Genomic DNA, 14848 nt, shown 5'->3' on the forward strand with positions numbered 1-14848 from the left:
CTTGTTTATGGTTTCCTTTGCTGTGCAAAAGCTTTTAAGTTTCATTAGGTCCCACTTGTTTATTTTTGGTTTTATTTCCATTTCTCTAGGAAGTGGGTCAAAAAGGACCTTGCTGTGATTTAGGTCATAGATTGGTCTGCCTATGTTTCCTCTAAGAGTTTGATAGTGTCTGGCCTTACATTTAGGTCTTTAATCCATTTTGAGTTTATTTTTGTGTATGGTGTTAGGGAGTGTTCTAATTTCACTCTTTTACATGAAGCTGTACAGTTTCTCAGCACCACTTATTGAAGAGGCTGTCTTTTCTCCACTGTATATTCTTGCCTCCTTTGTCAAAGATAAGGTGACCATATGTGTGTGTGTTTACCTCTGGGCTTTCTAACCTCTCACTGTGTTCTACCCTGTTCCATTGATCTATATTTCTGTTTTTGTGCCAGTACCATACTGTCTGGATTACTGTAGCTTTGTAGTATAATCTGAAGTCCAGGAGCCTGATTCCTCCAGTTCCGTTTTTCTTTCTCAAGATTGGTTATTTGGGGTCTTTTGTGTTTCCATACAAATTGTGAAATTTTCTGTTCTAGTTCTGTGAAAAATGCCACTGGTGGTTTGATAGGGATTTCATTGAATCTGCAGATTGCTTTAGGTAGTATAGTCATTTTCACAATGTTGATTCTTCGAATCCAAGAACATGGTATACCTATATCTCTCCATCGTTTTATCATCTTTAATTTCTTTCATCGGTGCCCTACAGTTTTCTGCATACAGGTCTTTTGTCTCCTTGGGTAGGTTTATTCCTAGGTATTTTATTCTTTTTGTTGCAATGGTAAATGCGAGTGTTTCCTTAATTTCTCTTTCAGATTTTTCATCATTAGTGTATAGGAATGCAAGAGATTTCTGTGTATTAATTTTTTTGTATTCTGCTACTTTACCAAATTCATTGATTAGCTCTAGTAGTTTTCTGGTGGCATCTTTAGGATTCTCAGTGTAACTGCAAACAGTGACAGTTTTATTTCTTCTTTTCCGATTTGGGTTCTTTTTATTTCTTTTTCTTCTCTGATTGCTGTGGCTAAAACTTCCAAAACTATGTTGAATAAGAATGGTGAGAGTGGGCAACCTTGTTTTGTTCCTGATCTTAGTGGAAATGGTTTCAGTCTTTCACCATTGAGGACGATGTTGGCTGTGGGTTGGTCACATACGGCGTTTGTTATGTTGAGGTAGGTTCCCTCTGCCTACTTTCTGGAGGGTTTTTATCATAAATTAGTGTTAAATTTTGTCAAAAGCTTTTTCTGCATCTATTGAGATGATCATATGGTTTTTATCCTTCAATCTGTAATGCAGTGTGTCACACTGATTGATTTGCGTATACTGAAGAATCCTTGCATTCCTGGGATAAATCCCACTTGATCGTGGTGTATGATCCTTTTAATATGCTGTTGGATTCTGTTTGCTAGTATTTTGTTGAGGATTTTTGCATCTATGTTTATCAGTGATACTGGCCTGTAGTTTTCTTTTTTTGTGACTGTCTGGTTTTGGTATCAGGGTGATGGTGGCCTTGTAGAATGAGTTTGGGAGTGTTCCTCTGTCTGCTATATTTTGGAAGAGTTTGAGAAGGATAGGTGTTAGCTCTTCTCTAAATGTTTGATAGAATTCACCTGTGAAGACACCTGATCCTGGGTTTTTGTTTGTTGGAAGATTTTTAATCACAGTTTCAATTTCAGTGCTTGTGATTGGTCTGTTTATATTTTCTATGTCTTCCTGGTTCAGTCTCCGAAGGTTGTACTTTTCTAAGAATTTGTCCATTTCTTCCAGGTTGTCCATTTTATGGGCATATAGTTGCTTGTAGCAATCTCTCATGATCCTTTGTATTTCTGCAGTGTCAGTTGTTACTTCTCCTTTTTCATTTCTAATTCTGTTGATTTGAGTCTTCTCCGTTTTTTTCTTGATGAGTCTGGCTAATGGTTTATCAATTTTGTTTATCTTCTCAAAGCTTTTAGTTTTATTGATCCTTGCTATCGTTTCCTTCATTTCTTTTTCATTTATTTCTGATCTGATCTTTATGATTTCTTTCCTTCTGCTAACTTTGGGGTTTCTTTTGTTCTCCTCTCTCTAATTCCTTTAGGTGTAACGTTAGGTTGTTTATTTGAGATGTTTCTTGTTTCCTGAGGTAGGATTGTATTGCTATAAACTTCGCTCTTAGAACTGACTTTTTGTTCATCCCATAGGTTTTGGGTCATCGTGTTTTCATTGTCATTTGTTTCTAGGTATTTTTTGATTTCCTCTTTGATTTCTTCAGTAATCTCTGGGTTATTTAGTAGTTTAGCCTCCATGTGTTTGTATTTTTTACTGATTTTTTCCTGTAATTGGTATCTAGTCTCATAGCGTTGTGGTCAGATAAGATACTTGAAACGATTTCAATTTTCTTAAATTTACTAAGGCTTGATTTGTGACCCAAGATATGATCTATCCTGGAGAATGTTCCATAAGCACTTGAGAAGAAAGTGTATCCTGTTGTTTTTGGATGGAATGTCCTATAAATATCAATTAAGTCCGTCTTGTTTAATGTACCATTTAAAGCTTGTGTTTCCTTATTTATTTTCATTTCGGATGATCTGTCCATTGGTGAAAGTGGAGTATTAAAGTCCCCTACTATTTTTGTGTTACCGTCAATCTTCCATTTTATGGCTGTTAGCAGTTGCCTTATGTATTGAGGTCCTCCTACGTTGGGTGCATAAATATTTACAATTGTTATATCTTCTTCTTGGATTGATTCCTTGATCATTATGTAATGTCTTGCTTTGTCTCTTGTCATAGTCTTTATTTTAAAGTCTATTTTGTCTGATATGAGGATTGCTACTACAGCTTTCTTCTTCTTTTTTTTTTTTTTTTTTTTGCGGTACACGGGCCTCTAACTGTTGTGGCCTCTCCCGTTGCAGAGCACAGGCTCCGGACATGCAGGCTCAGCGGCCATGGCTCACAGGCCCAGTCGCTCCACGGCATGTGGGATCCTCCCGGACCGGGGCACGAACCCGTGTCCCCTGCATCGGCAGGCGGACTCTCAACCACTGCGCCACCAGGGAAGCCCTACAGCTTTCTTTTGATTTCCATTTGCATGGAATATCTTTTCCCATCCCCTCACTTTTAGTCTGTATGTGTCCCTAGGTCTGAAGTGGGTCTCTTGTAGACAACATGTATATGGGTCTTGGTTTTTTTTTTTTTTTTTTTTTTTGCGGTATGCGGGCCTCTCACTGTTGTGGCCTCTCTCGTTGCGGAGCACAGGCTCCAGGCGTGCAGGTTCCAGACGCGCAGGTTCCAGACGCGCAGGCTCAGCGGCCATGGCTCATGGGCCCAGCCACTCCACGACATGTGGGATCTTCCTGGACCGGGGCACAAACCCGTGTCCCCTGCATCAGCAGGCGGACTCTCAACCACTGCGCCACCAGGGAAGCCCCCATGGGTCTTGTTTTTGTATCCATTTAGCCAGTCTATGTCTTTTGGTTGGAGCATTTAATCCATTTACATTTAAGGTAGTTATCAATATGTATGTTCCTATTACCATTTTCTTAATTGTTTTGGGTTTGTTATTGTAGGTCTTTTCCTTCTCTTGTGTTTCCTGCCTAGAGAAGTTCCTTTAGCATTTGTTGTAAAGCTGGTTTGGTGGTGCTGAATTCTCTTCGCTTTTGCTTGTCTATAAAGGTTTTAATTTCTTCACTGAATCTGAATGAGATCCTTGCTGGGTAGAGTAATCTTGGTTGTAGGTTTTTCCCTTTCATCACTTTAAATATGTCCTGCCACTGCTTTCTGGCTTGCAGAGTTTCTGCTGAAAGATCGACTGTTAACCTTATGGGGATTCCCTTTTATGTTACTGGTTGCTTTTCCCTTGCTGCTTTTAATATTTTTTCTTTGTATTTAATTTTTGATAGTTTGATTAGTATGTGTCTTGGTATGTTTCTCCTTGGATTTATCCTGTATGGGACTCTGTGCTTCCTGGACTTGATTGACTACTTCCTTTCCCATATTAGAGAAGTTTTCAACTATAATCTCTTCAAATATTTTCTCAGTCCCTTTCTTTTTCTCTTCTTCTTCTGGGACCCCTATAATTCAAATGTTGGTGCATTTAATGTTGTCCCAGAGGTCTCTGAGACTGTCCTCAATTCTTTTTTTTGTTTGTTTGTTTTGTGGTACGCGGGCCTCTCACTGTTGTGGCCTCTCCCGTTGCAGAGCACAGGCTCCGGACGCGCAGGCTCAGCGGCCATGGCTCACGGATCCAGCCACTCCGCGGCATGTGGGATCTTCCCGGACCGGGGCACGAACCCGTGTCCCCTGCATCGGCAGGCAGACTCCCAACCACTGCGCCACCAGGGAAGCCCTGTCCTCAATTCTTTACATTCTTTTTTCTTTATTCTGCTCTGCAGTAGTTATTTCCACTATTTTATCTTCCAGGTCACTTATCTGTTCTTCTACCTCAGTTATTCTGCTATTGATTCGTTCTAGAGAATTTTAAATTCCACTTATTGTCTTGTTCATCATTGGTTGCTCTTTAGTTGTTCTAGGTCCTTGTTAAACATTTCTTGTATTTTCTCCATTCTATTTCCAAGATTTTGGATCATCTTTACTATCATTACTCTGAAGTCTTTTTCAGGTAGACTGCCTATTTCCTCTTTGTTTGGTCTGGTGGGTTTTTACCTTGCTCCTTCATCTGCTGTGTATTTCTCTGTCTTCTCCTTTTGCTTAACTTACTGTGTTTGGGGTCTCCTTTTCGCAGGCTGCAGGTACGTAGTTCTCGTTGTTTTTGGTGTCTGCTCCCAGGGGGTAAGGTTGGTTCTGTGGGTTGTGTAGGCTTCCTGGTGGAGGGGGCTGGTGCCTGTGTTCTGTTACACAAGGCTGGATCTTGTCTTTCTGGTGGGCAGGACCGAGTCCAGTGGTGTGTTTTGGGGTGTCTGTGAACTTAGTATGATTTTCAGCAGCCTCTCTGCTGATGGGTGGTGGTGTGTTCCTGTCTTGCTAGTTGTTTGACATAGGGTGTCCAGCGCTGTAGCTTGCTGGTCGTTGAGTGGAGCTGGGAATTAGCGCTGAGATGGAGCTCTCTGGGAGAGCTTTTGCCCTTTGATATTACGTGGGGCCGGGAGGTGTCTGGTGGACCAATGTCCTGAACTCGGCTCTCCCACCTCAGAGGCACGTGCCTGACACCCGGCCAGAGCACCAAGACCCTGTCAGCCACACAGTTTTGTTTTTCTTTGAGGATAATTTGCTCCATGGAGGAAGAAGTATAGGTTCTTCTGACTCTCTTCTGTCTTGCTTCTCTTTAGGGCCTCACAGATTTGGTGCAGCAAGTTAGCAGGGAGAGCAGAGAAGACCCCTAGAGGATGTCTTAGCTACGCCTTCTTGTGGCCACAGGAAGCCGCAGTGGGTCCCGCCCTCTCGGGGTGGGTCCTTTATTCCCTTCCCAGGATGGTGTATCTGAGGCAGGGCTTAGCAGAGGCGGGAGGTGGGGAAGCCAGCGTCTCTGAGGACGTCACGGAGACATGAAGATGGCGAGGCGACCGCTCTGGTGTGTATTTTGCACTCACAGCACATGTCAAGGGCTCATCGCCACACGGGGCGGGCGGCTCCTCTATCAGGTGGCGCAGGTGTAGAGCAGTCACTCCTGAAGGATAATGACAGGGCTGACCGGGTCCCCGAGATTCGTAGAGGACATAAACCTTAAGACTCTGCTTTCCGGGCACGCTGAACCCTGGCCACAGGAGACTGGGCAGGATCAATACATGACTCGCGCCTAGCCAATTCTTCTCTTGCTTTTGTTTTTAACCAGCCAGAAGCAAAGAAGCAGCTGGGCCTTCCAAGGGATGAGGGAGGCTTGGGCCGGCAGGCAGCCATGCTTCATACCACGTGCAGGCGACAGAGAAGCAGAGACAGGTGACATGAAGTCCTGGGACACCCCAGTCTATGGTCCTGGCCTATCTGTGCTCCGGTCTTGCACCTTTGGCCTGCACACAGTGACCCGGGAACCTCAGATCTGTTCCATATATTTCTTTTCTGCTCAAGCCAATGTTTTGTCATTTGCGACCAGGAGAGTCCTGACTAATAGACTTGGGCCGTGTAAGTGGCCGGTGTGACGCAGCCTGTCTGCATCAAAGCAGTCCAGGTACCTGCCTCCCTGTGCTGTGCTCAGAGACACAAGGAAGACTCACGGCAGCCCCTCACATCACCCCGTCCCATCCAGGCTCCTGTTCCCCCACTTGCTCCCCCAGGGCTCCTTCAGCTCAGGCCAGCATCTGCAGTAGGGTATTTCATCCTACTTTTGGTGCATTTGTTTTAGTTTTCCTATTTGGGGCTAGTGAAAACACATCTGTCCATCCCATATGTGTCCATCTCCCACAAAGCAGTCGTAGTAAGACGTTAACTGTGGCATCCAGGTGGTGGGACGCTGTGTTCACTGTGTAATTCAGCTTCTCTGAACGCTGACAGATTTCCGTAGTAAATACTCAGGGGGAAATCTGCTTGCTCTTCTGTCCATCGCTGTTGCCTCTTTCTCTTCTGTTCTCCGGGTTTTTTGTGTTCTTCCTCTGTCCACTGAGGCGGACAGCAGAGACGGTCAGAGCCAGACAGGTACAGGGGGGTATGGCTCTCTGCTACTCCGTCCCCCAAGCCCCATCATCCTCTTTTACAGGGTCGGGCCTGGGAATCCCAAGGACCAGGACGAGAGCTGAGAGTCTCCACAGGAGTATCTGCTTTGCCCCTGACATATTCCCCGTGGAACAAGTTTACAAAACACACACCGATCAAAGGCGGAGCGGCCACCGTTTCATTGTCTTTAGGAAACACACGAGCTTCAGACCTTTTTTGAAACACTGCTTTTAAAATATTTTAATGTATTCCAGAAGCTCTAAGGGTCTGTTCTGGGGGAAATGTATGTATTCATTTAAAATCCATATTAGGGCTTCCCTGGTGGCGCAGTGGTTGAGAGTCCGCCTGCCGATGCAGGGGACACCAGTTCGTGCCCCGGTCCGGGAAGATCCCACATGCCACGGAGTGGCTGGGCCCGTGAGCCATGGCCACTGAGCCTGCGCGTCCGGAGCCTGTGCCCCGCAACGGGAGAGGCCGCAGCGGTGAGAGGCCCGCGTAACACACACACACACACACACACACAAAAAAGTCCATATTAGAGATGTTTCCCAAATGTGCTATAGGTCAAAGACAATAAAAATTAAAATCATGGAAATAACAGTCAAGTCTGGGATATTAGAATAATAATCCAAATTATAAGTAGGACACTTTATCCACATTTACTCCTTGTGGCAAGTACAGTGCTCGTCCCATCTCGGAGCTCAGGGCAGCTACCTGGCTTGCCTGACGTTTCACAGCTAGAAAGGGGCAGAGCTGGGGGTCCCAATGCGGCCAGGGGTCCCGACCCCCTCTCCTCCTGTTCCCACATCCATCACCCCCGGGAGAACAGGTGTGCTCGGGCATTCAATCCACGCTGAGCGCTGCCAGGTAGCAGGTGCTCTCCTAAGAGTGAAGGACACAGCTTGTGACAAACAAAAAAGCAGATGGTCCCGGCCCTCGTGGGGCTTCCAATCTAGCCATGGGGAGACGACAGTAACCACGCAGGTGGGTGTGAGGGTCCTAAGAGCTGAGAAGGAAAATGAGGCAGGGCGGGGAGGACGGGCCGAGGCCACACTTTACACAGACTGGTCAGGGGCGCGCCTGACAAGGTGACCTTGAGCACAGCCTTAGGGGAGGAGAAGCGGCAGAGTGCAGGGGGTGGAGGGAGGGATGCCCCAGGCTGAGGGGCAGCTACCACACCTGGCTCGCACGAGGGACAGCGCCAGGGCACCTGGAGGCCGTGTGTCCGGAGCCCGGGCAGCCTGGGGGGTGGTAGGGGTTGGACTTTGCTCCCCTCTGAGTCGGTGGGGAGAGCCTGGAGCGTATTAAGCAGAGAAGTGACATGACTTGTGTTGAAAGGACCACTCAGCTTCTGCTGAGAACGGAGCATAGGCCTCAAGTGAAAAGCAGGAAGGTGGTGGCATGTCCCCGGTGGTCCCCAGGAGGCGGTGGGAGCTGGTGGGAGTTGACATCTATTTTTAAGGTAGACAGCATTTTGCCGATGGACCACGGGATGTGAGAAAAGGAGGGTCCAAGGATGATGCCACGGGCTCTGGCCTGAGCGACTAAAAGATGGAGTTGCTGGGGACTTCCCTGGTGGCAAAGTGGTTGGGAGTCCGCCTGCCAACGCAGGAGACAGGAGTTCGAGCCCTGGTCCAGGAGGATCCCACATGCCGCGGAGCAGCTGGGCCCGTGCGCCACAACTACTGAGCCTGCACTCTGGAGCCTGTGAGCCACAACTACTGAGCCCGCGTGCCACAAATACTGAAGCCCACGTGCCAAGAGCCTGTGCTCCGCAACAGGAGGAGCCGCCGCAGTGGGAGGCCTGCGCACCGCGGCGAGGGGTGGCCCCCACTCGCCGCAGCTGGAGAAAGCCTGCATGCAGCAACAAAGACCCAACGCAGCCAAAAATATAAATAAATAAATTTTTTAAAAAAAGATGGAGTTGCTGTTTACTCAAATGGGAAGAGTCAGCAGGGGCAGGGGCGGCAGGTTTGGGGGGCAGGAGAGATGGAGAGGAGGGAAAACAGATTCAGTTTTGAATAGGTCACCTTCAAGGTGCCTTGGAGACATCCAAGAGGTGGTGTCACAAAGGCAGTTGGAGGAGTGCTGGTTGGAGATGCACATCTGTGGGTCATCCACACATGGTGTTAAAATTCATGAGAGCAGAAGCTGTCATCTAGAACAAGTGTCCTCACCAGGGACGGTGCCGTCCCTCATGGAGTGTGTTAGAAATCTGTGGGGGCATCTTTACTTGCCACTGCAATTGGAGGTGCTACTGACACCTAAGGGACAGGAGGATGGAGATCGTGAACGTGACAATCTGGCACAAAGAATTGCCCTGCATCCCACATGTCTCACGGATTCCACAGACACTCAGCGGTGGAGCATCTTCTCATTGTTATCCGAGCCAACAGCATCCCTTTGTTTTACATGTAAAAACAGTGTATTTCTTGCACAACTTTAAGATACACTCAACTTTCTAAGAGTAACGAGGGGAGGCTGCACTTGGGTTCAGAACTTTACGAAGAGCGCTCAGCATTCAAACCAACATGTCACGCGTCTCCCCCCAAGCCTTCCTGGTACCTGAGACATCAGCACGACAACCCTGAATCCGTCTGCCCAGAGCTGCCATGCCCACAGGGCTCCAAGGAGCATGGGGGTCCTTCAGCAGAGTCACACGCAGGCAGACGTGGGTAGAAATGCGGTTTACTTACCTGTAAGCGATGTTCCCTTTGTTTGGCTTTTATAGTTAGGATACTACACTGACTTCTCCAAAGTGTGTGTGTAGGTAGGTGACACGGTCTCTGAGTTTCATCTCAGGGTGAGGAAGGAGGCGCCCCAGCCCACCTGATATTAGGAACCCCTGGGGGGTGAGAAGGAGCCAGCAGTGGAGCCCCCAGGGGCTGCCCGGGTCAGGAGAAAGGAACACGGAGAGGAGGGAGCCCAGCTGCAGGCAGGTGGGGAGCTGACACCTGGACTGTCAGCATCCTGGTGACGCTGAGCCCGTCTAGTGGGCGCTGGGGGTAAACTCTGGCTGGAGAGTCCACATGGTCCAGGGCAGGGGATCCCAGTCACCCTGTTAAGCTGCACGTTTCCCCTCTCCACCCCAGGGCACTCCGACTGCATCCCCTTTGCTCTGCGCCTTTAGGTCAAGCAATGCCGGGGCTCCTGGGGCCTTGCTCACTGTCACGGGGCGCCCAGCAGCCCTGCCCTGTGTGTCCCATCCATACCTTGCTGAGTCGGGACTCAAATGCCAGCGAGGTGGACGACTTGGAGCTCTTCATGCCGGGAGGGGGGGCAGGGAGGGGTCGCACGCGGTCCATCCCACGGCCTCCCACTCTGGTGACTGGACTCCAGGGCTTGGCTGCACTCCTCATGTCTGTCCCAGTGGGTCCTTCTGTACAAGAGCAGAAAAGAAAAAGCGTGTGTCCACACTTGAACCACCTGCTGAGACATATCACAGAGATCCATCCCCACGCACCACGGGCACCACCGTGGTCATGGAGAACGAGCCTTCGGGATGGGGCTGCACATAAGAGCATCTTACTGCTGAGAAGGTACCTTTGCAGCAGGTTTCTTTCTCTGGCTTCACTGCAGCTTTCATGAAACTATTAATAACACATGTGCGGGCTTCCCTGGTGACACGGTGGTTAAGAATCCGCCTGACAATGCAGGGTACATGGGTTCGAGCCCCGGTCCGGGAAGATCCCACATGCCATGGAGCAACTAAGTCTGTGCACCACAGCTACTGAGCCTGCGCTCTAAAGCCTGCGAGTCACAACTACTGAAGCCCGCATGCCTAGAGCTCATGCTCCGCAACAAGAGAAGCCACTGCAGTGAGAAGCCCGCGCACCGCGATGAAGAGTAGCCCCTGCTCGCCGCAACTAGAGAAAGCCCGCGTGCAGCAACGAAGACCCAATGCAGCCAAAACTAAATGAAAATTTTTTTAAGTGCAATATTACTGATGCTCTGACATTACTCTTTGGCAAAATGATGGCTTCTCCTTGGTCAAGGGCACCTAGCACAGTCTTACTGCATATATATATATATATATATATATATATATATATATATATATCCCCACATAAAACAGGTCAGCTTGAGTCAAGACACGTTATGTCCGTCCATAAGCCTTGCCGTTTTAGGGTTGATAATTGAGTAACTTAACGTAATTTCCAAGTAGACATAAATGAATTACTTGAAAAACAGATTTCACAGAAGCACAGGTCTTTTCTTCTTTTGGACAAAAATGGTATCAAAAATTAATAGGATGCCCTCAATAAATCTGTGAAATAAATTTTTAAAAATTAATAGGGCAGCTTTTAATTGGGCAGACCTGACATCATAGGACAGAGTTACCCACCCTAACTAAAACATTCTACGAAAGACAATTTATGCAAAGGAGCAGGATGCGGTTAAAGACCTGGGGGGTGGGGGAGTGTGAATCCACATCCCAAGGCAAGCAAGACAGCCTGAGTCCTTCGATCAATGCTGAGGAGGTGGGCCGGCCGTCTCTTAACCTCTCTGAGCCCATTTCGTTCTCAGTAGCACAATGGGACCCTGACTCTGCTGTCCCCGTGGACTCTCATGACCAGGGATGTGAGACAGAAGACCAAAACCGCAGACAAGAAACAAACTGAAAAAAAGCACTTTAAAAAACACCACTAGGGGGCTTCCCTGGTGGCGCAGTGGTTGGGAGTCCGCCTGCCGATGCGGGGGACGCGGATTCGTGCCCCGGTCCGGGAGGATCCCGCGTGCCGCGGGGCGGCTGGGCCCATGGGCTGTGGCCGCTGGGCCTGCGCGTCCGGAGCCTGTGCTCCGCGACGAGAGAGGCCACAACAGTGAGAGGCCCGCATACCGCAAAACAAAAACAAACAAAAAACAAACAAACAAAAAAAACACCACTAGTAAGGAAATCCAAAAAAAATATGTATAGGTATAGCCGATTCACTTTGCTGTACAGCAGAAACTAACACAACACCGTCAAACAACTATACTCCAATAAAAATTTTAAAAAACAAACAAACAAAAAACACACCACTAGGTGACAGCTAATGCCAGTGGCCGCACTCACAGGACCCGGGGCTAAATAACTGCTCCCCAGGATCACAGCTGGCGCTCAGCGGCCCTGGGCCTCCTCTCCCATCACCGCATCCCAGGACACCCTGTCCGTCCCGCTGAGAAAAAGAAAAGGCTGCCCACTGCCCCCAGCCTGGCACAGTGGGGTCCTCCTCCCATTCTTATCTCCTTTCCCAGGGACACCATTTCAACCCACAGCGTCCCAGCCAGGGCCATCCAGTTCCTGCTCCTACTTAAAGGGATTAGCTGGGGGCAGGGGTCCAAGACCTGGGGCTCATTCTGCAGCACTGCTACCCTGGCAGCTGTGCCAATGTGGCTACAGGTGAAAATAATATTTTTTAAAAGATTTATTTATTTTTGGCTGTGTTGGGCCTTAGTTGGAGCATGCGGGATCTTTCGTTGCAGCGCACGGGCTTCTCTCTGGTTGGGGTGCAGGGGTTTTCTCTCTCTAGTTGTGGCACGCGGGCTCTGTAGTTTGCGGCGCGCGAGCTCAGTAGTTGCGGTGTGCGGGCTTAGCTGCCCCGCAGCCTGGGGGATCTTAGTTCCCTGACCAGGGATCAAACCCCCATCCCCTGCATTGCAAGGCAGATTCTTTACCACTGGACCACCAGGGAAGTCCTGTGAAAATAATATTTTTAAGACAGCGATTTGTTTTCTAAAGTGTTTTTGAGAAAAATTATTCACGATTTCAGTTATATGATTAGTTCAATAGTCTCAGCTTGGTTCCAGGTATCATGATTTTTTAAAATTCTATATTTAAAAAGCCACTTCTCGTGTATTTTACGATGTTCAGCGCCAGCTATTTTTCTTTCTCGGCCCACAATTTTTAATTATGGTTTCCACAGCAACAATGAAAGAATTCCTAGGTTAAGACCTATAGAGCAACTAATTTTATTAAATGAATACAAACGTAAAATGAACGAACATAGCCTGAGTGATTCTTGGAGAGAATTACTGATGAATTTTATCCAGGACTGCAGGAACAACCAGTAACATGTCAGTGTGACTCATGGAGACGAGAAATAAAATACGTTTCATGAAGACGCCCTTTTACGTGATGATTGCAACTACTTAGAGATGATTATTTCAGGGCTTACTTGATGAAAACATAGGTGATTCTGCAATGCATCTATGCTTTCCAAAATCTGCCCAGGTCACCCCTGAAATGAAATGCCTCTTGTTTATTCCCCAGAAGGAAGAAAGAATGTGAAGAGGAAAAGCAGAAGAAAGATGATAGAAAATATCCCCAATGTTGCCCTAAGTCCTTGGCAAAAAAAAAAAAAAAAGTAATAACAATAACAGAAATAAACAAAGGAAGGAAAGAAAAAAGGAAGGAGAGAAGGAAAAGGAAAGGGGAGGGGAGAGGGGAGGGGAGAGGAGAGGAGGAGAAAGGCATCCTAGTGAAAACTCCAGATCTAAACTCTTAATCTCTGACAACCTTCTAGACAATCACCTGAAAAACATGCAGCCACTTTTTTTTTTTTCATGCAGCCACTTTTCAAAGGCTGCCTGGTTACTTGCTCTGAGGCAGAATTCTCAGGTTTACTTCATTTGCATCATCACACCTTTCTTTATTCTCCTAGAACCTTGAACCCATCAAATTACTCCCAGACAAGTGTACACAGAGGGCCTTCCTGCCGCGGGCCCTCCTCGCTGCCAGGCTCTTCTTCCTTGTCTCCCTTCATGTGTCTTTCCCGTTATCTCCCCAGACGGAGGCTTCTATTTTGTATTCGTGCACCAGCCAGGCTCTTCAAATTCCATCTTCTTCCAGAAATCAAAATACAGAGCAATGAAGTAAGTAATGTCCCCTCTTGAACCAGGAAGAGAGCCCTAATGGTAGGGAGCGTGCCAGGGGGTGGGATGCCGGCGGGGGTAGTGGGCTCTGCTAGATCAAAGCAGCTCTCCAGGGACGGACAACGAAAGGATGAGAGCAGAGGGTGGGGACACCGCTCCAGCCAGGCTGAAGGCCAGCTTTGCACCCTTCTCCCCACGCTCCACGTCCAGGACCTTGTTAAGCATCGCCCAACCCCCATCCAGCAGGACTGGTGTCTTCCTAGTGTTCTCCAAATCTCCAAATCGGCCTGCTCTGGCCCTGCCCTCTGTCCACTCCCAAGAAGGCCTCCTGCTGGCAGGGGGCAGGTGCCCTCAGGCCCACTCCTAGTTTCTGCAGCCTTTCACCCAATCCGCTTCCCACCATCTCCTCTCCGACCCTCCTCTCGCCCCTCACCCCGGGCCTGGTGTCAAACCCTCCCTGTAATCCTACGAGGTAAGGGTCACCTCTGTTCAGGGAGGTTAAGCAACGTGCCCAGACCACAGAGTTTATGATACAGCCAGGATTCAAACCCAGTGTTAATGGGCTCTTACACACCAGGGTTGGGTACGGCCTCCCTGGATAATCTTTCTCCCACGGGAAAGCACACGGGCTTCTGGATCCAGTGTTCCTGGTCAAAATCCATCTCCACCGTTCACTGCGTGAGCTGGGGCATGCTTGCCGAACACTATGATTCTCAACATCGTCACCCGATAAGTGGAGTTACTGGTGCCTGCACCGCAAAGCTGAAGATGAAGGAGGACACGGCACCCGGAAGACACTCAGCAAACACCAGATGCCCCCCACAACTGTTCGCTGTGTTCAGCTGAGGGCCGCTCTGCTTGAAGAACTCAGCAACACCCAGCGGTGGATGGATGGGATCAATGTGCACTGGCCGGGGCCACCTAAGGAAAGAGCTCTCTTTACACACAGAGCGGCCTGTTTTCATTTGGAAACGTCAAAGAGGGCAAGTACGGAGGAAGATGAACACTGAGAGCAGACACCTTACAGTCACTAGAACTGGCCCCTGCTGCTGAAAGAGAAACACGGGCGTGAACGCTGGGTGAACGATACTTTTCTTAGGGATGTGAACAAGTAACGGAAAAGAAATAGACGGGTTCTGGCCAAGGACAAGATCATGGGAAAAGAAGTTTCTATTACTAATTCCCTGATTTCTTAACATCCTCCTAAACATCTCAAAGACGGTTGCATCCACTGTTGCAAAACACCCACTTGTAAGTAGATCCACGCAGTTCAAACCCGTGTTATTCGAGGGTCCACAGTACAGTTAAATTTAGGAATTCACTCCCACAGGGGTGGGGAGAGGGCCTTCCCAGGGGTGTTTTCCTTAAATTG

The 14848-nt window shown here is 48.2% G+C and overlaps 1 protein-coding gene across 4 annotated transcripts in view; it reads right to left on the reverse strand.

The window, feature by feature from the left end:
* SPECC1 (sperm antigen with calponin homology and coiled-coil domains 1) overlaps positions 1–14848 on the reverse strand; it is a 245347-nt gene that overhangs the window by 171212 nt on the left and 59287 nt on the right. For all 4 annotated transcript variants that reach the window (XM_049702411.1, XM_049702412.1, XM_033422807.2 and 1 more), the window contains one exon: positions 9834–10000. In XM_049702411.1, coding sequence (XP_049558368.1) covers positions 9834–9980 — 147 coding nt within the window. In that variant the 5' untranslated portion in view covers positions 9981–10000. The remainder of the gene's footprint in view (positions 1–9833; positions 10001–14848) is intronic.

This window comes from Orcinus orca, chromosome 19 (genome assembly GCF_937001465.1).
Source record: "Orcinus orca chromosome 19, mOrcOrc1.1, whole genome shotgun sequence".
Lineage (NCBI taxonomy): Eukaryota > Metazoa > Chordata > Mammalia > Artiodactyla > Delphinidae > Orcinus > Orcinus orca.